Here is a 24,759-nt window from a genome sequence, read left to right on the forward strand (position 1 = left end):
GAACAAATCTTTCACCAGTATAGCACTATTAAGATTTGTGCATCTCTATTCACAACTCTGAAGATAAGAAGCTTGGGAAATACGCTTGAGAGTAAGAAGACTCTTGTAAAATTTCAGTTTAGAAATTTTATTTTAATGAAGAATGAAACTGTGGAGGAGATGATTAATCGGTTTAGTCATCTTGTTGTGGAAATGTCAAGTGTGAATCTTGAGCCGACTGAAGCCGACAAAATTGATACTCTGAAGAACGCATTACCCTCATCATATTCGACTTTCCTTTTTGTGTTAAAAGAGAATGGTTTCTTTCGAAACACAGAGCTCATTGCCATGCAATTTATTAACAAGATAGAGGAAAGAGAATTTGATTTGAAGTGCCAGAACTCATTGAAGGATAATCAAAATCAGAATCCTTCTCTTTATGGTGGTGCTTTTCCGGCAAATAACTCATCAAGTTCAGTTCCAATCACAGCATTTTTCACTCAAGCACAAGAAGAGTCAGCTAATGTAAATGGTTCGCCTAACGTATGCTTCATGGCAACTGGTGAAAATTCTGGGTCAAATGCAAATGCTTCAAGCTCGTTGCCTAAAGTAAATCTTCAAGAAGCTGAACAGCAATTTGCGTTTGTGTGTGCATTCATGACTTCATATGAACAACTGGTTGGTAGTAAAATTGCAACAAGTGAATTGACCGACGAAGACAATGACCAGATTGATCCTGATGACCTTGACCTGATGGATCTCAAGTGAAACATGGTAATGATTGTCAGAAAGGTTAAAAGGTTTATGCAAAGAACGGGAAAAGACCTTCCTACTCTTAACAAGCAATTTGGGTTTGATAAACTGAAGGTCAAGTGTTATAATTGCGGGGACTTTGGCCACTTTGCCAAAAGAGTGTGATACCAAGAAAGGAGTACCCGGGTCCACGTAATTCTGAGAGAAATCCGGGAAAGAATTCATCGGGAAGTGATCAAAGCAAGAAGAGTTCATCAGAGGGTGACAAGAATAAGTCGACCAACACTCAAACTCTCATCGCAAATGAAGGTGTAGACTGGTCTCAACGGTTATTGGGAAATCAAGCTAACCTTGCTGTTGTTGAACCAGTTGAGAAGTTTGAAGATACAAGCAGCAATAATGTATCTGAAGAAAGTGACACCTCAGATTCGGAAAATGATTCTGATCAGAGTTCATCTGTGCAAACCGAATCTTTTGCCTGCATGGCAAAAATTGAAGAGGTATGTCCTAAAGTTTCAATTAATGTATCTGAATCTTCAGCTGTTGTGACTGAGTGTGCTGAATGTGCTAAACTCAAAACCAAACTTGAATCAGCTTTACATCAGAACTCTACACTCACAAAAGATCATTTCATGATCAATGAATGCTATCGACAGAAATCTAAACTACTGGAACAATCTACACTAAAAATTAAAAATCTGTCTTAAAGCAATCATGATCTCAAAGCTGAAGTTCAATGTAAAATAATTGTTGTTGAACAATATTTCAAAGAGATTCTTCGACTCCGAACCTGCATTTCAAACCTAGAAAATGAAGTTTTAGAACTGAAAAACAAACAGGGAAAATTTCGAGATTCCTCGTTTCTTTTTAAATGAGATTGTTTCTTTTAAATAGATGCGTCTAAAATTATATATAGATTTCTTAAAAGTTTCCATACGTCTTCACATCTCAAGAACCCGGATCCACAGAAGATAATCCATTTTCACGGCTTGATGCCTATCTGTCATCGCAACGAAAAAATGTATATATTTTTATTTCAATTCTTGACAGGCAAGCATGCTAAACTTCATAATTTTTAGATTTACCTTTAAAAGATAGGCCAAATGGGTCAAAAGCCATTCAACGTCTATTTTGTGATAATAATATGTCTTTATGGGTGTTTTTTTGGTGATTATAATATTTTTGGATCCATTGTAGCAACTTAAACCACATGCTTATGCGTGTATGTCTCATAATTCCTTTTTAGTATAGTAACTTTATGATATATCTATTATCTACAACCGAAAAGGTTTACCAGCATCTAATGCTAGATTTGGCAATTATGCAGGTTTTGGAGGCTTGAGTTGGGCATAACGATCACCTTATTTCAGCATGTCCAGTTGTAACCAATTTTCTAAATTCACGGCCAAGAGGTAAACACCTTTGGTCGATCGTTTGTGGCACAAAGTAAGAAATTGTCTAGACCACTAGAGGTTGCAAAATGGGTTGATTTTGGGTTGTGGTTCTATCTCAAATAAACTTTTAACTAATACATTTATTATAGCTAGCCCATCAACATTAAATGATTATCATCAATACTTACGAAAATAAATATCAAGGAATGTAAAAATATTGAGCAAATGGAGTATGTTTCTAATACATTTTCCCCATTTTTAGTCAATTAAAAGACTTTTGTTGCAGCATCTGTAATATTAACCGTATTTATATATTATGATATTCAAATTTGTGTAAGGGAACACGATACACATAGTAAAAATGATATATATGATCAAATTGTTATAATTTAGACATGTTATGAGGATTTTTTATGGATTCTTTATAAGTTTATAGGAAAATTTTGAAATTGATATAAATTCTAAGAAGCACATTAGAATATATGTAGAAAGTAGCTGCAACATCTACAATTATGAGGATTTTTTAATTAGTTTAATTGTTTATGGTTTACAAATTCTTTGTAAAAAAAAACTAATCTACTTTGTTATTTGTTCTAAGAGGTGCAATGGAGATGTTTGAAAATGGTAATTTTTTCACATCAATGTGTTTGCTTATTTAACACGTTTAAAACTTGGTTACAAGTTTCACTAGTGGCGAGAATGAGTTTTACAGTTAAGCTTATAACAATAAAAGTGGAGCAAAACTCATGAAGTTTCGAGTGTATTTAAGTAATGTATTGTAGAAATTGTTGTATCACCATAAGAATAACTTAGCTTCTGAATTTGGCTTTAAAATCTCAATGAATATTTATTGTAAACTCAACTGTAAGCATACAAATCTCAATTGAAAGAGCCCAAATGTTAAAAAAATATAATGAACGTAACAAAATAATATATATGTCTTCAAAACAAAACTTCATTGAAAAGTAAAATAAATCATTACAAATATAAAATAGCAAGATTCAAAATAAAAACCTAAATAAACCCCCGTAACACAGGAGCTAAAATCTAGTGTGTATTTATTTACTAGTTTGAGACCTGTGTAATACACGGAGAATTGATGAAAATTTTAAATTTTAAACATTAAACGAAATACAATCAACTATATATTGATATATATTTGATACAGTTACATTTACATTATAATTACATAAATTACAAAACGAACATTACACAAACATTTTACAAATAAGTAAAAATTTCTTTGTACACTACATTTATGGTTGTATTAGTCAATATACCTCGTTTACCAATATTCGAAATCTTTAGTCCATGTATACTTGTAACTCTTGATAAGGTGACGTATAACTGTCTGTGTGAGAATACGGGTTCTTTAAAGTTTATTGATTTTTCTACACAGTTTACCTTCTTATATGCAACTGCAATCGATATGGATCTTCTCTTCAAATCATAATAAGCAAAAGCAGTATAACACTTGCCCAGATTGGTTATCCCGGGATGAAAAATTAAAAATAATAATAATTGAACAAAAAAAAGAATTTAAGTTAAAAAAAAAGTTGGTTTACAACGGTTACCTGCCATTAATAAACCTCTATTATTCAACATCCAATTCCATACCGACATAGAGGAAAATAAGCACTTCTGCAATGCATGACATTGTTGCAAAAGTATGCTTGCAAATCACATAACTTAATGTAAATATTTTTTTTATATATATGTGAAATAAATTTAAAAAATTTTATATTGAAAAAAAAATAAATTTTAAATTGCACAGCAAATAATGTTATATAAATGTAAAATAAATTTAAAATTTTATAAGGCACACAAAAACAATTGGAAGCAATATATATGAAAACAAAACCTCTTCTTGAATTCGTCAATTTCATGCATGTCTTCGTGGGACATCTTACTAACATTACCTGAATTGAAAACAAAGGGATGACCTTGATTAACAAAAATAATAAAGTAGTCAAATTTATAATAATTTTTAAAGGCATCTAAATTTAACATTACCAATAAGAAGAAATCAATGTATCAAACCTTCATGAATCTTGAATAAGCCAAATTGTAACACGACAACTACGGGTGCTTGATCAGAAGTTGATAGAATATAAGTTGACATGTCAATCGCGTACCATCCCTATAGAGTTAAAAGGTAATTCTATATTGCTTTATAAAACATGTTAGCAAGATACATCATTTACAAAGTTAACATATAATATAAAATGAATCTAAAATAAAGTTACTTCAAACCCTTTAACCTCATATACATCTTGTTGGTTTGAACGTCATTAGATTTTTTAATGTTCACAATTGGTGAACAATTAGCAACAAAACGCCAATTACATCTATATTGACAAGAATACATCATAAGTAAGTGATGATGGCTATAAATAAGTGATGATAAAAGAAGAAAACGTAGACTAAATTAGAGACCAAGTCAATTCATATAAATTAATCTTTGTTCAAACTCTAGTAAGGAAATTAACACATATTTGTAGAGAGTCATAAAATATATTAGGAACAGTAGTTTAATCAAAGATCTGAAACTATAAAGGAGCAATAGTTTAAACAAAGACATGAAACTAACTACTCATTATATGCACCGAACTTGATCCCTGGATGGCAATAAAAGTCAAATATTTCTTGTAACATTTCGGGTTTTTATCTTATTTGGTTATCTTGTTTTATCCGTGTTTGAACGTTATTCGGATCTTAAACTCTACTAATACTTTGCATTTATGAATTATGAGTTTCTTTATATTCACTTTAAGTCCTTCCTATTCTATATGTTGATTATTCATTAGCTATAATAAACAAGTTCCTAAATCGATCAACTTATCAAACTTGAGGGACCATTTCTGCACAAAAGGAAAACACCCCCCGCCGGAGGCTGAAGCGCTGCGCAAGGGCAGGCCCCAAGGCCACCATGCGGCGCGGTGAGTGAGCTGCACAGTCAGATCGTTTATTATTGTTTCCTAAACTCGTTTAAGGCATAAAATCGTGTATTTTTGGCATATTAGCGAGAATTAAGGACCAAGACACCTCCATATACATGAGATACATGTATTAACTCGTTTCTTAACCATCAAGACCCAATCTTTATGATATATTCTGTGATTCTTTCATTAAAACATAGATTATTGCTTAAACGGGCCAAAAGTCCATAATTGGTTTGGTTTAGATTTTCTTATATAAACTAACCTCATTCGTCTGCCACAAAACTTTACCTAAACCCTAACTAACAAATCTCAGCCATCACCCTCTCTGTCTCTCTCAATCCTCTTCGGTTTTTGGTGTTTTGTTGAAGAACCGTTCATTAAACGGTTGACTTTGCAAGACTAAGGACCTTTGACTCGTTATAACTCGTTGTTCGTTCACATTCTGGTTAAGTTGTAAACTGAGTTTTCATTCATAAACATTCACTAGTCGATAACCTTCAATAAATTTCTAAGATTTAAGGGTATTTACTGGTCAATTGTTTTAAAACCCAATAAAGGGTAAAACAGTCAACTTTGACTTCTCGTTTTCTCATACTTCTGGTCGGATTCAATGTTCGGTTCAGAAGACTTTTCTTCTCGTAATTAAATTTTAAGGGTTCTGACCAAAACCTGAATCCCGACTCGAAGTTCGGATTCTGGTCAGACTCGACTCGTTTAAACATTAAAATCGACATAACTCGAGGTATACTTATCCATTTGGATTGATTCCAGCAACATTAGATTCGCTTTTACTTATACTTTCATATCGTTAGGTTTCAGGTTCTGTTGTTTTTCATCGTTCGGCGCGTTAATCAAAAGACTCGTCATTCTTTTTCGTATTTATTATTAACTCAATTGTTTTAAGGTGAGTTTTGTCATTCCCCCGTTTTCACATATTTTCAAACGTTTTGGGGGCGTATACATACTTATAGTTTTTCATATTATACATATCTCAATTATTAGCAAACGTTATATTGTGTGTGAATTGCTAGACATAAATGCTAATTGATTACTTGTTTAATTTGCGCATTCGGAGAGGCCCACCATATTCTCATTATTGTATGATCATACGACCGTCTAGTTTTAACCGGCGCCCGATTCGCTTGGCAATGGTTCACTTGACACTTTATTTGCTCATTGGTTTGGTTTATTTACCACTTTATTCATGTTTTGCTATCTTTTCATATTATATATTATTGCAACAATTAATGACCTGCTCACTCAACATATTTGTTGACAAAACTATTGTATTTTCTACGTATATGCAGGTTATCGTTTAAACTGATGACTTGGAGTTTTGGATGATTAGTCGAGACTTTAGGAATGTTTATCAAGAACAATTTAATTTATGTATTTGGATTATTTCCATTCTTGTTATGATATATTGTTTGGATTATTTGGTTATTTATGGATATTGTGATTGGAATTTAATGAATTAAATTATTAGATATTGTCACAATTGTTGCATGATAGTTACCTCGAGCTATGAGCAATCATACTAATGCCTCTGTATTTCCGCCTTATGTTGGGGTGTGACACTTCTGTTATTATATAAAAAAGGAATTAACAAATTACCATTTATATGAAAAAAAAAAATTAAGTATAAAACTTAAATCATCCTAGAATTGTGACTAAAAAGGCAAAGTGATATCCAAACTTATAAAGCAGCGTATAGTAATACCATATTTGTAGGTACTAAGATGTTGAGAATATTGATGAGAAATCATTAATTTATAGCAAATTTATCACACAATTGTATAATAAAGTTGTTAATCTATAAAAAAACATAGATGCTAAGATTTATAAGTTCATTTGCAAATTTAACAATGTTGTAACAATCAGGTTGTAGCAGAACAGTGAAGAATATGATAGTGATTCATATGTTATTGTTACATGAGAGTAGAACTGAATAGAAGACACAAAACAAAGGATAAAAATAGTGGATAATGATCTAAACCGAAGTTTAGAAAATATGATAAGCAAATAGTTTCAACTATAAATTTTCCATTTTTAATAATAATATAGTAACAGAAATTTAATAAAAAGTATTAATATTTAAGATAATACTTACCAACAATGATGTTTGTTTCAGTAACCTTGTTAATAAGTACATCAATACCATGAAACTTGAATACGTGTAAATCACCACCAGAATCCTCACAAGGTGTAATAGTTGACTTCAGAAAGAGATTGAGTTTCTTTGTCATTATTCACATACCTGCATTCAGTACCGTTGTCACCAACAGAAACGTTATTTATAATATAAAACATATCTTTTGAAGTGTATCTATCAAATCTATATATAAAATTTTTAATACGCTCCCATGAACCATGTTTCCTTCACATTTAAAAGGAATTGAAAATTCAGCATGTTAAAAAACACAATACAGGTGACAATGACCATGAAAGTATTATATATTGACACACATAACAAATTATACCTGTTTAAAAATTAATATCATGTCTTTTGAGATTATTTGTTCAGGTTTATCCAAAACATGATTATCCTAAAACTAGATTACATGAACTTTCATAAGAGAGTCATCGTTAGAGTCCTTAGCACGTGAAAGTTGATTAAGCATGATAAATTTGCTGTCACAAACTATCTGTATATGAAATATTTCAACTTTCTTAATATATTACAATTAAAAGTCGTATAATTAAGCAACAAATGATATAGTTGAAAGTATTAGATAAGGAATGCAATTGTCAGGAATATAAAAAGATATTCTAACCTGTTTGCTATAGCTGTGAAACTTTTGATTACTCTGAGTTAGCATAGCAGAGTATTAGAAGATGTGATGCCTTATATATAATACTTGAAAATATTAGATAAGGAATGTTGAAATTTTGAATACTTATCGAGTGTGATTAACGAATATTTTAGGAAGTTGTTACAATATTTAATTAATTTGATATATCTCAATCTCTATAATTATTTAAACAACTAAGAAACCGTGATTGTAGCTTTCCAAATAATTAAGAATTTGGATTTACATGTAATTAAGCTTGGTAAATGAATTGATTGAATGAAACAAACAGATTTTTACAGATAAACATCAAGGAAAAAGATAAGAAGAGAAAAAAACCTATACATCTTGAAAAACATTAATATTATAAACATTATGTGTTAAATAATACGATACCTTATAAACCAGGATTGTAGCTTTCCAAAATAAACATAAACAGATTTTTTAAGGGAAGTATGGTAAATGTTTTGACCTGATTAACGAAATTTTAGTTTTGAATTTATGGTTATTAATTTATTGTGTTAAATTTATCTTTTTGAATTTTTGAGGAAGGTATGGTAGATAGGGACACAAAATTATAAGTTTGAACAATTATATTGCATATATTGAAAATAGGTTAAAATGAGGAGAATGTCTAAGAAAGTGACAAGTGGCACAAAAGAGTATTCTTCTATTAGAGTAGTAGAAGTAGATGCACGTGATATGTATCTATACATTAGATTTCAAGAAAAAAGAAGAGATAATTAATCCAACTTTAAAATTTAATTAAGGATAAAATAGTAATTCTATACATATATTTTTAATGAAATGGGAATTTATATATATATATATATATATATATATGTATGTATGTATATATGTATGTATGTATGTAACTAGCTTTTGAACCCGTGTATTTACACGTGATTTATCAAATGATAAAAATTAATAAGATCCGCTATTTGAAATAAGACATAAAATTAAGGATAAGAAAATTGAAATATATAGTAAAAACAATAAGATGTCTAGAATCTAAATTTTACAAAATTAAGAAAATATATTTATATTTTATACACAACATTTGTAATTTTATCATAAGTAGTACTATCCAATACAGGACTATAAACACAAACAACATTTTTTATTTTATGTTTTTATTTTGTATCTTTTTTTTTCTTTCAAATAATTCATCTTATTAATTTATATATTAACAAATCTCATGTATATATGGTTCTAGAGTTGGATAAAATCTACTATTATAATAAACAAAAGTCATTTTTCTATCACATGACACCTAATTGTCCAATTTTTGCCAAGTGGCATCATTATTATTCAACTTCAAAGTCATAATATCTAATTAAAACAATTAATAAATATCTTAAACATTCCATATTAATGATTTATCTATAATTTATAGTAGTAAATGAAGTAAAAAAAATAGAAATAAAAGAACGTACTTGAAACTCATTTATAGTTGTATGTTTTTAGTTTATTAGTGACCGATGTTACGATTAATCTTTACTCTGAACAATATGAAATTGGCTTATCTCATTTGATTATTTTTTACTATTAATTCTATATGATAAACTTTTTTATATGTATGATAACTTTTGCTAAATGACATAATTTAGCACTCAAGGAGAATAATAGATTGATGATGGTGCATATCAGTACTCTTTCTTTCAGATCTAATAATTATGTGTATTTTTTGTCACATGTTAACTGATAGTGAAATTCATTGTGTTTATTCATTATTACAAACTTGAAGTTTTTTCTCAAAAGAGTATTGTGGATAAAAGTATTTATCAAAATGATGTTACTTAAAAAATAATTACCAAAATGATGCTTTTAGAATAAATTGTATCTTTTACCCTCCTAATCTAATTAGTTAACCTATATTATTCATAAATAAAGTATATTTTGAAAGAAAAAAATACACACTAACGAAAGCGTGTTACGTTCTAATATTTTTAAAAAGAACAAATATGTTTTATATTTTTACCAAATAAACTTGTATATTTAGTATATATTTTAATTTGTTTTTTCTGAAATTGTAATAAAGCATTATATGGAAGCTTTAAAAAAGTTATATTTTATTGAAAAACATATGTTATCTAATATTAGGGGCCGAGAAAACCAAGTTTGAGAAAACAAAGTCAAAACAACACTATTTTGGTAATTATTTTTAAAGCAACACCATTTTGGTAAATACTTTTATCCACAACACTCTTTTGAGAAAAAAAAATTCAAAAACTTGCATCAACTAGAGTTTCGGGCCAAACTGATATAGAAAATGAGTTGTTTTGATCCTTAAAATATAGTGGTGTCATGGTGAGTTTTGTTTCCTTTATGATATGTTTATATCCATTTATATTCATGAAGTAAAATTCATATCTTCTTGGAAAAATGTCTTTGTGATGATGACACTGTGTTGTCTGTTATAGGCACAACACTCATTTTTTTTATTTCAAATCTTGCAAGTTAAGACTATAAAGTATACTTGACTATTATAAATAATAAGAAAATGGTTGTAACTATGGGTGTTGCAAACCAAATTTATACAAAATCATTGTAAGAAGTAAGATCATGACCAGGGTATTCGAAATACTAATTTGTTTCTTTTAAGTTGATTTTTTATTATTATGATTTGTTTGTGTTATATCTTCTATACAAGAGTCTCAAATGGTTTGATATATGGGAGGAATGATGGTTTTGTTTGCAATGAGATACTTATTTGTTGTGAATAAAACATTTGCAACAGTTTTTCTACGTACTATGATTTACGTAATGGGCCATAACAAGTTCTATTTGAAACAGACTAGAGTTAGTATAGCATGGAGCATTTCGGGCAAGTACAACTTGTATTCAATCCTTTAAGTAAACGAGTTTTGCTACTTGTGTTCTCTTATGCTGGCAAAATGAACGGGTCGTGTCAGTCGGCGCAACATAAGAACCAGTTTAGTGGGTAAAGTTAGGGTCAAAACTGGTCATTTTAAGAAAAATATTATTTTTTGTTCAGAATATGTTTTCTTTACATTTTTTTTTACTTTTACACAACTCACTATAACTGTTTAGTTTCTTGTATGTTGTTGGAGTTGAATAAAATGTGTCAAGATCATCTGAAATTAAAAGTTTAGTAAGATGGCATATTTGAAACCGAAAAAAAATGTGATAAAATGCCTATAACTTTATTAATATTACACTTTATTTGTCGATATTACCATATTTGAAGTTGCTATTGCTTCTAATTTTATAACTTAAGACATGAATTAGAAAAAAAAAAGGACATGAAGTAAGCCACATAGGTTTATTTTTTGTTGGTTATGGATGATTAATAATTTAATATCATTAAACCCTCAATTTGAATCATTTGGTAATTTTTTTTACCGATAGAAACTCTTGCAACTGTTAGTTCAGTAACAAAATATATTGAAACTAACATAACAATATACTTAGAAGCAGTTTGTTTACATTTTCAGCTCTAGTAACTTTTCAAGAGTTTTGATGTGTTTTTTGTACATGATTGTTACAATTTGAAGAAGTAGGATCATATAATAAGATAATGAATGAGATTTAATTTTTGAAACCCGTGTAATACACGGGTTTATAACCTAGTAACAAATATGATAAAATGAATTTATTTAAATTTACACTCGTGGCCTAATTGTTCTCTTAATTCTCTAAGTTATAACCTTTTTGTTAAAATGGCTTTAACCCGTAATAGTTAGAATGAATGAGAAAAGAGATTAGAGAATTAGAGAAGAAATTTAAGGTTGGATTGAATGTGGTTAGGAGCTAACCATTATTATTTTTGTTTATTAGAATAGGAAGATAAATATTGAATTTTAAAATGTTAGTGTGAATATGTAATAAATTATGGGAGATATTTACTCAGAGCCCGAGCTTATAAGCTGGGGATCGGCTGCTTGCTTACAATATATGTGGCTTTTGGTTAGTCCAAAACTACTCTAAAACAAAACCAGAAGATATCATCGTTGCAGCAGCAGCATTCATATCAAACCCAAGTCTTCACAGGTAGTAGTAGTAGTAGTATGCCTCTGTTTATTTTGCTTGCTTCATTTCACTCTATTATAATATAATTAGCCTCTGATGAATTAGGGCTGGTTGCTAATTGATTCTACTTTGCATATCTGTCTTCCTTTCCTTGCATAAGAATATTATTACGCAGGAATGCTGGGGACTTCCTTGCCTTCTACCTTGTTGACCTTTGACTCTGGTTGTACACACTGTCGCCTATCTGTTGTAAGTCTTGTTAATATTCTTAACTTTTAATTATAAATTTATGTAATTACGCGCTATCCCGTTATTCTTTCTTGTTAATAACTTATTATGGACCCAAAATACGAAGCACTATAATCAACGTTGAAAATAACCGCTCATGACTCTCCACCAGCCACCACTGCTGAATGGGTCAACAGGGACACCCAAAATGACTTGGTCATTTCTCCCTTCTTTCGGTAAGGGGTGGAATTGTCTCACCACTTCCGGCCAGGTAAAACGACTTGTCGGAAAGTATATTACTACATATCAGCTTGACCGATTAGCTGAGATTTCAGTTGTGCATTTTTGATATCCCCAACCACATAAGGATGTAGGGCTGGTGGATCACGGCCATATACCACATTAAAGGGGGCAGTTTTAGTGGGCGTATGAAACCCAATATTGTAGGAATATTATTCAGCCCAAGAGACAAAAGTAGCCCATTTAGTCGGCTGCTCATTTGCAAAGCAGTGAAGATAAGCTCTTAAACACAGGTTAACTACTTCAGTTTGACTGTCGCTTTAGGGGTGGTAGCTACTCATCTTCAATTTGGTTTGGCAAAGACGGAACAATTCCTGCCAGAAATTGCTTAGTGATACCATGTCACAGTCAGAAATAATCGAACAGGGAAAACCGTGAAGGCGTGCGATCTCCTTGCAGAACAGGGCAACCACACTTTTTGCAGTAAAAGGATGGGCCAATGGCAAGAAGTGAGTGTATTTAATCAATCTGTCAACAATAGAGGTGGCAATATGAGTGGGTTGGGTTGGATTTTGGTGATGGGTTAGGATGGGTTTGGGTCAGGATGGGTATGGGTCAAGATGGATTTTTAAAATAGAGGGTTAGGATGGGTATGGGTCAAGATGAGTAAAGTTAATCCATCTTGACCCAAGTAAAGGTTAAAATGCAAGGGTTTCAAAAACCCCTCAAAAAAATATTCAAAAATTTTAATAAAAAATAATAACTCAAAATATAAATCAAAAACGCAAAAACTAAAATAACAAAAATGTCTCTCACGTCATCCTCGTTCATTAAAAAAAAAAAAAAAAAAACTCGGTTTCGTGTCGGTTCAGGTTCGGTTTTTTTTGTTCATTTTTGCTTTTTTCTCGTTTCGGTATCAATTCAGTTTCAATGTTTTCGGTTTTTGTTCGGTTTCGATTTCTCGGTTTTATACGGTTTAGGATGGGTATGGGTCAAGATGGATAAAGTTAATCCATCTTGAACCAAGTAAAGGTTAAAATATAAAGGGTTTCAAAAACCCCTCAAAAAAATTAATAAAAAAATAATAACTCAAAATATAAATCGAAAACGCAAAAAGTAAAATAACTAAAACATTTCCCCGGTCTTCCTCGTTCATAAAAAAAAAAACTCGGTTTTTTCTTGGTTCAGGTTCGGTTTTTTCAGTTTTTTTTCATTTCGGTTGGTTTCGGTATATGTTCGGTTTCAATGATTTCGGTTTCTATTCGGTTCTGTGGGTTTTGTTTGAAATAAAATTGGATAAAGCTTGTTTTAGTCCATTCTAACCCATAAGCAAACCCATTCTAACCTATAACCAAAAGTCACTTGTATTTTCCCAACCCATCTTGACCCTCTTGCAAAATTCTTTTGATCCATCCTGACCCATCTCAATTTTAAAAGTTATCCAAATTGACCCAAAACAACCCATTTGGGTTTGTTTTGCCACCCTTAGTCAACAACAACCAGGATGGTGTCAAACTTATTAGGAAGGGGTAAACCGACAGAGTTTCATATTTGTTTCTTTGGCAAATAAGGCAATTTTGCATGAATGAGAAGACATCCTGCTGCATTCGGGGCCAAAAATTTGGAATGACACCCTTTTATATGTCTTTAAAAAATCCACCATGTCTGCCAACTGGAGTGGCATGAGCATCATAAATGATCTTTTCCCGAATGGTAGGGATGTCAAGGATTACCAACCACATTTTATTGAATAAAAGTTCATCCGTGTAAGAGAAATCGGAGTTGGACGAAGGACGAGCCAGAATTTCTTTAATAATGTATGGGTGTAAGTGTCCACCTTTAACCTTGCTGTATTTATGGTAGATCTTAACAGTGAGGGGCAGCAAGTGTACAAAAATTAGCTACTTGGGGATGCCTTGAGAGAGCAGCGGCACCTTTATTTCCCTTACCGGGTCGATGAGTGATTGAAAAATCATAGGGCATAAATTTAAGCAGTAAACTCTGCTGTTGGGTTTGGTAGAGATTCAAAGCAGCGTGTAGGTGTTGTATATGAAGTTGAAAATTACGGCTGTAAACAAGAACATCATTAAAGAAAATTAAGATGAACTGTTGAAGATAAGGCCTAAGGCATCACCATGAATGGCCTGAGTGTGTACGAAAGGCTGTTTTTTCAATGTTGAAGGGCTTAACTCTAATCTGATAATAACCGGAGCGCATGTCTAGTTTTGAAAAAAAGTAGCTGCATGTAACTCGTCAAGTAATTCATCAATATTAGGAATCGGGTATTTATTGGCGATGGTAACACAATTTAGGGCTCAATAGTCCACACACGTACACCCTGAGGCGTCTTTTTTTTTTTGACCAGGAGAACATGACTAGGAAAAGGACTCGTGCTGGGGCGTTGAATCCTGCAATTAGTAATTCATCCATCTGCATTTCAATTTCGGTCTCTTGTGAATGAGGGTACCGGTAGGGTCGGATGTTAGTAGGTAGGTTGTTTGGGAGAAGGGGAATGGAATGGTAGCGTGATCAGAAAGGTGGAAGGGAAGTAGGTTCTTCTAAGACTTGTTGGAAGTCGGTTAAGTTGGGTTGCAAAAAAGAAGGGGTCTTCGTTGTACCTGCAGGTTCAACACACAAGTGTTAAAAAGCTGCTTATTTATGTGGACCCGATGATATTCTCTGTAATTAATACATCTGCTTGTTGTTGTAAAGCTTTGGAACATTTCGTTCCAATTTGCTTGCGACCGTGTTGAGCGATGCGAGCCAGTAGATTCCTAATACCACATCTGCCCCTTCAGTTGAAAAAGGGTAGAAATCTTGGATTATTTTCAGCTTCGGAACCTGCAAATGAACATCTCAACACACCTGGATACATCTTTTTATGTCACCGTCTCCAATTTGTACCCTAAAGGGCGTAACCAGTTGAGTCTTTAATTTCAACTCTTGAACAAGCTAGTCAGAGTTGAAATTGTGGGTAGAACCACTATCAATGAGAATAAGCACCTCAGTCGAACTGACGGTACCGTATAATATCACAGCAGTAGTTTGGGACTTACGCAGAATAGCATGCAAACTTATCTCAGGCAGATATTCCTGTTGCACGACTTTTTCATTCGTTTCCTCCAGAGACTGTTCATCATGTTCGTCTATCTCCAACAATTTTAGTGTGCCTGTCTTGCTTTGCATCTATGCCCGGGCCCATACTTATCGCCACATATATAACATTCACCATGTAGGTGCCATGCTTGTTTTTCTGCATCAGAAATGTGAAGAGGGGGTTTTGTTGTGTTGGTACCGGATTAGTTTTGAATTCGGTTTGGGCTGTTTTTGACGAAGTGTTCCCAAGAGTTGTCTTTCCGGAGCGGGTGTGGTTGATTCTTTGAATTCATACTTAACGGCTATGCTCATGGCCTTGTAAACTGTTTTGGGTTTATGTAACTGGGATCGGCCTTGAGTTCTTCCTTAAACCCATTAAAAAACACCCCGAGAAGGCAGTGTTTGGGTCAATTGGAAACACGAGAAGATTGTCTTGCAAACTCTTGTCGGTACCCCAGCACTGTTCTGATTTGTTTCAAGCTGAAGAGGTGCTCACCAGGGTTCTAAAATTCAGCAGGACCAAGATTCTTTTGTAGAAGATGAACCAGGTCCTCCCAAAATTTTATAATCTGATCGGTTGAAAGTCACGAGAAGAAATCGAGCGCATCCCCTTCTAAATTCATCGGGGCGACATCAACCTCTTCTTCCTCGAGGATATCATAGTGGCGAAAGTACTTTTCCGCTTTCAGAATCCATCCTCGAGGGCCTCCTTCACTGAAGGAAGGGAAATCGAGTTTGAAACCTCATCCTCAAATCGGTTGCGATCTCCACTTGATTCTCTGTCTGCTTGCTGCGTTTTGACTTTTGATCGCCGCCACTTTATGCTGCAGAGATTCCATGGAGGATGCGATGGCTGCCACAGGGTTGGGGTTCGAATTATTTGGGTCTGGATTACTCCGGTTCTGAGGAGCCATTGAATTTCCCCGCAATGGAACCAAAATGGTAGAACCTGAAGTTAGAGTAAGGCAAAAGGTTCGATTACTAAATTAAAAGCCCCAATTTGAGAAGGGAAGGTCTCCAAATACAAAGTAGAAACTGAGATAACAAAACATGAACAACGAAACTGAAATGCTAACATCGAAATTAAAGATACATTTAGCATTTTTGTAACCGCTCATAACTCTCCACTAGCCACTAATGCTGAACGGGTTAACAGGGATACCCAAAATGACTTCGAGCTGCTCCATAGAACCGCCCACTTCCCCCTTCTTTCAGCAGGAATGCACCCTAATGGGTGGAATCGTATCAGTACGACTCACAGATAAGCAAGCAGAAAACATAGTCCTTTAAATTTGATGAGCTTTTATCAAGAATAATACTAAAGGAGAGACAAGAATTTTGTAATCATATCCTAAACTAATTAAAAGAAGCTAAACTAACTAGTTTGCAGCATTGTTATAAAATGCGCTAGGCGCACTTAAGGGGCCGCATAGGCCTCGCTTGGGGCCTAGGCGCAAAAAAAGGGAGGGCCTGAAGGAAAAAAGCGCACTAGAATAAAAAATAAAAAATATATTATGTATATGAAAAACAATGCGATTCTTCAAATAAAATAAACGAAGTTATTATATAACATTTAATATCATATAATTAGTGCCAAAACTTTTAAAATAGTCACGATTTAAATGTAATTCCAAAATTTGAATAACAAAATGTATCAATATAATGCCTTTGATCTCTCCTAGATCTAGGTTTCAATAGCACTCCTTGTGTTTCTTTTGCTCGGCTTTTATCTTCACATGTTCTTGTCGTAGACATTGCCAAAGCGTTCACCTAGGAACTAGAAGCGCATTTATTGAGCCTCACCTGAAAAATAGGCCTAGGCGCAAGAAGCGAGGGCTTTTGTAACTATGGTTTGCAGAAACAAATTAGCAGACTCAGACTGATCGTGAAGTGATCTAAGATGGTTTTATTACAGAATTAGTGTAACATTTCAGTTTACAGTTGATCCCCTTAATGACTAGGGCTGTCACTTTTACCCGAAACCCAACCTGAAAAAACCCGTACCGAACCCGAACTAACCCGACCCGAAAAACCCGAACCCAAGAAAAGACCAACCCGAACCCAAACCGAAGTAATTCGGGTTGGTTCTCGGGTTTGATTTATAAGTTTCGGGTCAACCCAAATAAACTTTTAGTTTTGAAATTAAATATATTTTTAAGTATAATAGGCTTAGTCTTTGTCACTAAAGTTATCAGAATCTGAACCTAATCGATTGATGTCATTCCAACTATTATGGATCGATAGTTTATTGTTAATTTGTGTTTTTCGTTTATTACTAATAGTAACCGTAATCGAGCAACCAAATCACGTCTGATTGAAGTCGATTATGGTTCGAGTTAGTTACTTAGTTTTACTCTTCTTTTGAATTGTTTTATGACTTTATCAAGTTATGTTGGTTTATTATTTGATTATTTGCGTTACGAGCAAAGAATATGTTGTTTTAATTTTATCATTGAAGTTTTTTAAAGTTTTTTGTTTTTTTGTGTTTCATTTTCTAGGATACTTGAAACCCAGTTAACCTAACCCGTAAAAACCCGAACCCGAAAAACCCATGAGAGATTTGGGTTGGGTTTCGGGTTAAGATTTAAAAATTTGAAACCCGAAGAACCCTACCAGAAAAACCCGAAACCCAAAAAACAAACCCGAAGAACACCCCTATTAATGACAGTCTTAGAGTTAGAGTGATCTAAGATGGTTTAATTACCTAACCTCATGTGACCCATACCACGTTTTCTGATGTTGATCCCCTTAATGCCAAATTTAGAGTGATCTAAGAGGGTTTGATTACCTAACTTTCATGTGACTCATAACATATTCTCTACGAGCCATCATACTCAACTCACTGATATTATGTGTCTAGTGGTTGCATCATGACATCAATGTTCATTATGACATTATCCCTTTGTAGTTTGTTGACAGTTTTGTATTAAGTTGTTTGGACCACTATGGCTAGTGACAGATTAGGCCCGCTATTCTCTCTAGCATGAGATTCTTATGGTTCTTTGATAAGTTCTAATTTACATGGTGGACTTAATAGTCTTATATGGGTTTGATTACCTAACTTTCATGTGACTCATAACATATTCTCTACGAGCCATCATACTCAACTCACTGATATTATGTGTCTAGTGGTTGCATCATGACATCAATGCTCATTATGACATTATCCCTTTGTAGTTTGTTGACAGTTTTGTATTAAGTTGTTTGGACCACTATGGCTAGTGACAGATTAGGCCCGCTATTCTCTTTAGCATGAGATTCTTATGGTTCTTTGATAAGTTCTAATTTACATGGTGGACTTAATAGTCTTATATAGTGGTATGTTTTGAAACATAGTTTTCCCCCTTTACTGGCTTTGTACTCAAGTGGATTTTGGCAAGGTTCAAACGAGTCATTTTTACCTTTTTAGTACAGTCTAAACGGGTCGGTTCAATTTTTTTATTTTTTTTATAATAATTTCATTACACTAGTAATATTTGAATAATAAAATAATAGGTAAACTTTGGATGATTTTAACATGTTTGACTTGTTTCAAATATTCCTTCTTTTCGATATCAATTATTGTACACAAATTTAATTATCTTTCTACTTTTTCAGCCTGATCTTGAATCAAACCCATCAAACTCCATATCATTCATTTCAAAGCGACATTTTCCCGCTAAAAATCTTGCATTTACAAGATGGAAAACACATTCAACCGCAAAAACTCCAGAGACGGTTTTAAGTGAGGAAGATTTGAACAAATGGGAATCTTGTAGACAAGCTTTTTCACGATTTAAGTTTAGCACAGAAGAACAAGACAAAATACTAGGAAAAGCATTCGGTTTTGTCCACTCGCCTTACTGGGGAGAAGAGCGCGAAAAAGTTGTACCGGAAATTGAAAATATTAATGCAATAATCGATTATTTGACGGTCCTAGGTCTTTCGGACGATGATGTCATCAAGATTCTCAAGAAATTCCCAGAGGTTGTAGGTTGTAGCCTTGAAAACGAGTTGAAGACGAATGTTCAGATTCTTGAAAAACAATGGAGTATAAAAGGGAAAACGTTAAGGAATCTTTTACTTCGGAATCCTAAAGTATTGGGTTATATTATTGACTGTAAGGGAGATTGCAAGGCGCTCTGTACTCGATGTTGGGTTCGGTTTTAATGGTTTTTTATAGTATTCTGTAGTGTAAAATCAAAAGAACAACTTGTAATATTCTTAATCATATTTCAAACATTAATCACTTGTAAATTCAAGAACATTTGTTAAGAGATGAAAGTTTGTGTTTGGACACAGGATCTTTGATAGATATATCATTGGGTTTACTTTTTCAACCATGTTATGATTTTTGTGAAGTGGAATAGGCCCCAAAAGATACCATATGTGCATATGTAGGGAACGTGGGCCCCACCAGTTTTGGCATTTTGGAGGTTTGGATGATGTCACTTGTTCTTGGTTTTGGACTCGAGGTTTCTAATTAATAATTGTGAATTTGAGACCCATAATTGATTTATCATTTTCACTTTTTATATTTAGATTAGATTCTATGAGAGTAGAGGTGACAACAAAATTGCTAGTTTACCGTGATGGCGTTATGAATGTAATACCGCCGTTCGAAAAGAAAATGAGTAGAGATGGCAAAAAGGATGGGTCTAAGATGCCAGAAGGTTGACCTACGAATTTTTGAAGCTAAGGCCATCTTAAGCGCGAGCCAGCTTATGTATCTTTCAAAGGTCATCTTATGGAAGTTTTACTCAATGTTTGATGGATAAAACTCGTGATGAGATGCTTGTATGCAAAGTTAGAAATAACGGCAATAATTTTTAGCTTGGATCTGGAGTTGGTTGTGTAAACATGGAGAACGAGTTGTTAACCCTAATTTGACTTTTATAAATAAACATCAAGTGGCAATTTATACTCTTTGATCTTGATATTGAAAATACATAAAACCATTAGTTTGATTGTGGACATAGCCTGGCCATGTCACTTACAGTAAACCACATTACATTCATATTCATATGTATTATTAACTGTATAGTCATGTTAAGTTTTTTTTCATGTTATTATTGTGGTGCTTCTTGGGTAATATGTTCTTTAATTCTAACACTTTGTGTTTCTGAAAGGCGAAAATGAAAAATTACTTATACTAGTATAAAACTATAGGAAGACTAAGAACTATTGAATCGTTAAAGAGTGTGGTCAAATAACTCTTAGCAACAAACGCTGCTTAACAACATCGTAAATTTTAAAAGACGGCACCAGCAAGTGTCTTGTTGTGTTATTAAAATGAAATACTAGGTAGCACTAGACATGTTCAAAACGGTTTGGGACTAGGAACCGGAACCGGTTCCTAACCGGTTCCTATATTCAAAACCCTCAATTAAACCGGTTCCAGGCTCGAACCGGTTCTCCCACCCTCGGACCCCTAACCTATCTAACCGGTTCTTACCGGTTCCTAAACCGGTTCCTGTACCGTAACCGGTTCCAACCGGTTATAGTGTAAAAAAAATTTTTTTTTTCGTTTTTCGTTTGCGATTTGGATTCTAAACTACGATTCGTATTTGTATAACATGAAAAATAAAAAAAACAATTAACATAAAAATAAATATAAAGTTGTGACATGTTTTAAAATCTTCAAAAACAAACTAACAAAACATTAAACTTATAAATATAAAGTTGTGACATATTATTTCTAGAAAAGCCTTCTTGTTCGTCGTAATTATTGAGCGGCGACTTCTTCCTCGGAATTACTTGTAGAAATACCTTCTTGTTCGTCGTGCACTCGAACATCAAGTGGTGTTTCATCTTCGAGAGTGGTTACGTGTTGAATACGATCGATTGAGTCCAAGTGATCCTTTAAGCAAATGCACATCTCCACCGACTCCGAATTTAGTCTTGTTCTTCTCACCGATATTACCCTGCCACTAAGAGAAAAAGCGGATTCCGAAGCTACCGTAGAAGCTTGGACGGTTAGTAAATCACGGGCCATGGTGGCAAGAATCAGAAACTCGGTTTCCTTTACCTTCCACCAAGCCAAAACATCAAAAGTGCCATATTCCTCTTCGGATAAACGGGTAGAGTAATCATTTGCACTATACCTTCCTAGTCGCTTGAAGGGGTGTTACCCCTTTGTTTTTTAGCCGTTACGTTGCGAACGGTGTTCATAAGGCTAATCATGGGATCTCGTACTCTAGTAGCACTTGAACTTGATGAAGACCCCCCCCCCCCCCCGGCATAGGCATGTGTATGTTTGACCCATATTTATTTAAATAAAAGTCATACATAAATTTAAAATTTAAGTTAAAATCATTTTTTGCCTCTGTTGAAAAGTTTGGGTCAACTTCATGCATATCTAAGGCTGAAAAAATTTCGTCTATCACACATTCAACCCCCGTAACATTTAACATTGGGTTTAAAGCGGCGGCGCAAGTAAAAACCGGTGGCAATTCAAGAAAGTATTTTTTTAATTTAAACTTCATTGGTAATATGATGTTTGAAAACATTGGACTTTTATTTTCAAATTCTTTAAGATTGTTAACGATTAAAAATAACTCCGAAAGAACCAAGGGACTTGTCGGATAATACGTTCCCGATAGTTTCGTAGTTAATGTTTTAAAAACTTCAAGAAAAGTCGATAAGTCATTGATAATTTCCCATTTCTCATTTGAAAAGGGGATTGCCAAATCATTCTCGGCAAGACTAGAATGAAACATTTGTAAAGTTTCTCTTTGTTTCAAAGCACTTTGAAACATTATGCAAGTGGAATTCCATCGATGAGGTACATCCCAATTAGCTCCCAAAGCTTTTCTTCCCGTATCTTTACAAAATTTTCTATATTCCATTTGTCTTTTTTTACTTTTCTTAAAAACTTCATGTATCATTAGTCTAAAATCGTTTATAACCGATGTAACCTCATCCGAAGCAAGTCCGTCTTGCACGATTAAATTAATGATATGTGCAACACACCTTGAGTGAAAAAATACACCATTGCAAATCGGCGTGTATTTTAATTTTAATTTATCAACCGCCGATGTATTATTCGACGCGTTATCAAATGCCATTGAAAATATTTTATTTTCTAGTTTATAAGTTTTTATAACATAATCTAAAATTTCAAACAAATTATCTCCCGTATGTGGATACTCAAAGAGTTCGAAAGCAATGGTGCGTTTCATTATTTCCCACGATGACGGGTCTACCCAATGAGCGGTGACACAAAGAAGATTCGGGTAGACCATGTGGACCCGACCAAACATCACTAGTTAAGTTTATTCCCGTATTTATATTTTCAAAATATGCAATTAGTACCTCTTTGGCATTCTTCCACAATTTTAAACAATAACGTTTAAGAGTATGACGACTTACGTGAGTGTATTGTGGTTGAAGCGTATCTCGAATCATGGCGGTTAAGCGAGGGTTGTCGAAGTGGCTAAACGGCAAAGCTTCTTGAATCACAAACTTCGCCATAGGATCTTGAACTCGATCAATTTGGTATGTAAATATTCCGCCTTCACTATCCATTTGCGTTTGTTGCGAATCGACGTTCTTTTTCAACGCCTTGCAATACGGTTTTTCGATGTGTTTCTTCAAATTTGAATTCGAAAGTGGGTTTAAATAAATCCCACAAAACTTGCACCGAGCCTTGAATGAATGGTCACTCAATTCAACCAAATCCCAATTGCACCAAATCTCTTGATTACGATTATGAGGTACAATACGAACGAAACTTGGTTCGGCGTTAGAACCTTGACCAACCGATGATTGTGAGGTAGCCATAACAACAAATATGAATATAGAAGAAGAGAAAACAAGAGATTAGAGAACTCAAAACGTTGTAATAGCGTTTTTTTGTATTTTTTTGCGTTCGGGTTTGCGTTTTGAGTGTTGTGATGAACCCATGACACCAAATACCTATTTATACTAGTAGTGGGGTGCTTGGGGGAGCCAAAAAACGGTTATTTTTGACCCCAACGGTCAAAAAAAGGCCAAAAAAAACGATTTCCAACGGCTATATTCGATCCAACGGCTAGAACCGGTTAGGAACCGGTTCCGGATGGTTCGGTTCCAGAACCGGTTCCGGTTCGGTTCCGGTTCCTACCCGCCCACACTCAGAAATGCAAGAATCGGTCACGGATCATCGGGTTGAATCAGATAGGGTCCGGTTCCTACAAAAATCGGGTAGGAACCGGTTCGGGTCCACCGGTTCGGTTCCAGGAACCGGTTTCGTTGAACATCTCTAGGTAGCACTATGTTACATACAGAAATGTGTTATTCATTTGTTTCATTGAGCCAACCCAACATCAATTCAAGCTCAAGCTCATAACAATACGTAGGCCTGTAAACGAACCGAACGTTCGGTGAACTATTCGTGAACCGTTCGGCGGGAAGTTCGTTTATGTTCGTTTATTTAATAAACGAACGAACATGAACAAAAAACTTGTGTTCGTTTAATTAAATGAACGAACATGAACACATGTTCCGTTCGTTCATTTATGTTCTTGAACGTTCGTTTATGTTCATTTATGTCTGTTCATTTATGTTCGTTTATGTATTAATAGAAAATAATTAAATATTATCTAGATATGTTATCTGTTTAAAGGTTTTATATTTGTTAATTTGTGTTCATTTAGGTGTTTTCATTTAAGTTCGTTTATGTTTGTTTGTGTTCATTTACATTTGTTCATGTATGTTCGTTTATCTTTGTTCAGTTATGTTCGTTTCGATTTTAAACAAATGAACACAAATGACCCTTTTTAAATAAACGAACATGAACATGCCATTTTCGTGTTCATTCGATTCGTTTACGTGCTTTCATTATTCACATTGATGAATACATCAGTTTCAATCTCTAGGCTTTGCCGATTTTATTTGTGTTCATTTGTGGTTCGTGAACACATTAATTTCATTAATGAACAAACACGAACATAAAATCTCGTTCGGTAAGTGTTCGTGAACACATTATTTTCTTAACGAACAAACATGAACAAGGCCTTGTTCGTGTTTGTTCAGTTCATTTACACTCCTAACAATATGAAATGGGTTAACTTTGTTCTAAAGCCTCAATCCAAACGCAAATCTTAACCTCGTATTCAACTCGAGTCAGCTTGTGGCTCATACACTAAACGAACAATATACAAGAAAAAAGAAAGCAAGAATTTGAAATTTATTCAATCGAGCTATCTTCAGCTCGAACTTAACTCAATTGTTTATTCAAGCCAATTAGTTTGAGTTATATCATGGATCGATACTTATCGAGCGAGTTGGAAGCCGGTTCAACCACTTGAAAAATAAACATGGGCTGACAGCCACACTTTTAAACTAGGATTTTCAGTGTGGTAGGAATCACAAAGGTCCACAGAA

General features: G+C 33.7%; 1 protein-coding gene across 1 annotated transcript; it reads left to right on the forward strand.

Moving 5' to 3' along the window:
* Positions 1–750: 750 nt before the first annotated feature.
* LOC143613693 (uncharacterized) lies at positions 751–20,381 on the forward strand. The gene is made up of 3 exons (XM_077087333.1): positions 751–846; positions 891–1,232; positions 18,940–20,381. The coding sequence occupies exons 1-3, from the start codon at positions 751–753 to the stop codon at positions 19,561–19,563; spliced, it is 1,062 nt and encodes a 353-aa protein (XP_076943448.1). The 3' UTR covers positions 19,564–20,381.
* Positions 20,382–24,759: the final 4,378 nt, after the last annotated feature.

Source organism: Bidens hawaiensis, unplaced genomic scaffold (assembly GCF_021521415.1).
Source record: "Bidens hawaiensis isolate Kalapana, Puna unplaced genomic scaffold, B.hawaiensis_p1.1 tig00038020_1, whole genome shotgun sequence".
Taxonomy (NCBI): Eukaryota; Viridiplantae; Streptophyta; class Magnoliopsida; order Asterales; family Asteraceae; genus Bidens; species Bidens hawaiensis.